At 37.3% G+C, this 1,228-nt stretch overlaps 1 protein-coding gene across 2 annotated transcripts in view; it reads left to right on the top strand.

The window, feature by feature from the left end:
* SLC30A5 (solute carrier family 30 (zinc transporter), member 5) overlaps positions 1-1,228 on the top strand; it is a 63,698-nt gene that overhangs the window by 44,091 nt on the left and 18,379 nt on the right. For both annotated transcript variants that reach the window (XM_012664617.1, XM_012664618.1), the window contains one exon: positions 756-843. In XM_012664617.1, the coding sequence (XP_012520071.1) occupies positions 756-843 (88 nt within the window). The remainder of the gene's footprint in view (positions 1-755; positions 844-1,228) is intronic.

The following is a 1,228-nucleotide window of genomic DNA, read 5'->3' as shown; positions in this document are numbered from 1 at the left end:
TCTTGTTCCACTGGGAAGTCTTCAGGGGCAATAACATGCATAGAGCTGTCATCTATGATAATAGATGATATGTTACGATAACATAACAGGCAGGTCCTTCCGGAATACTTCCAGAAGGACCTGCCTGAGGCTGTTTTACTGCTAATTTTTTTATAAGTAGGAGTACATTCTAATATAATGATAAAAAGCATAGTAAATGCATAAACCAGTAACATAGTCATTTATTATTGTTATCAAGTATTATGTACTGTGCATAGTTATATGTGCTGTACCTTTATACAACTGGCAGCTCAGTAGGTTTTTTTATACCAGCATCACCACAAACACATGCATTGCAATATGACATAACAGCTAGGCAATTAGAATTTTTCAGCTGCATTATAATCTTATGGGACCACCTTCGTACTTGTGGTCCATCTTTGATTGAGACATCGTTATGCAGCACATGACGGTACACTGCCTGTATTTTTGGGCCTACTGTAAACAATGCTGGTATAAACAACCTGGTACATATATACAAGAAATCTCTATGATACAATTCTAGGAGTGGTATTCTTGGGTATTTGTATCTTCAATCTTTCTAAGGTAGATAATGGCAAAATATTTTCCAAAGCAATTGTACCTATTTGTGTTTGTGAAATAATGTTTTATGAAATCAAAGGGAAGTAGTTATTTTATTTTCTCTACCTCTAGTTGAATTCCTGCTTCTTAATAAAGATAAGATATATTTCATGAATGATGCTTTATTTTTATAGGACTTTGCTGCTATTTGAACACAGTGATATTGTTGTCATCTCACTACTCAGTGTTTTGTTCACCAGTTCTGGAGGAGGACCAGCAAAGGTAGAATTTTCCATTATCAGTTACTTGGAAGTATAAGTGTGAAATATTATTCAAAGCAACAAAATTTTATCTTTACCATTTATAACAATGCAGGAGGCCAGGCATGGTGGCTCATGTCCATAATCCTAGCACTTTGGGCAGGAGGCGCACTTGAGACCAGGAGTTTGAGACCAGACTGGACAACATAGCAAGACCCAATCTCTAAAAAAAAATTTAAAAATTAGGTGTGGTTGCATGTACTTGTAGTCCTAGCTACTTGGGAGGCTGAAGCAGCAGGAGCACTTATACTTGAGCCCAGGAGTTCGAGGTTACAGGGAACTGTGATTGGGCTTTTGCACTCCAGGCTGGGCAGTGACAGAGCAAAACTCTCTCTCTCTTAAAAAAA

Source organism: Propithecus coquereli, unplaced genomic scaffold, assembly GCF_000956105.1.
Source record: "Propithecus coquereli isolate 6110/MARCELLA unplaced genomic scaffold, Pcoq_1.0 Scaffold9, whole genome shotgun sequence".
Taxonomy (NCBI): Eukaryota; Metazoa; Chordata; class Mammalia; order Primates; family Indriidae; genus Propithecus; species Propithecus coquereli.
This window is presented reverse-complemented; position numbering and strand designations above follow the sequence as displayed.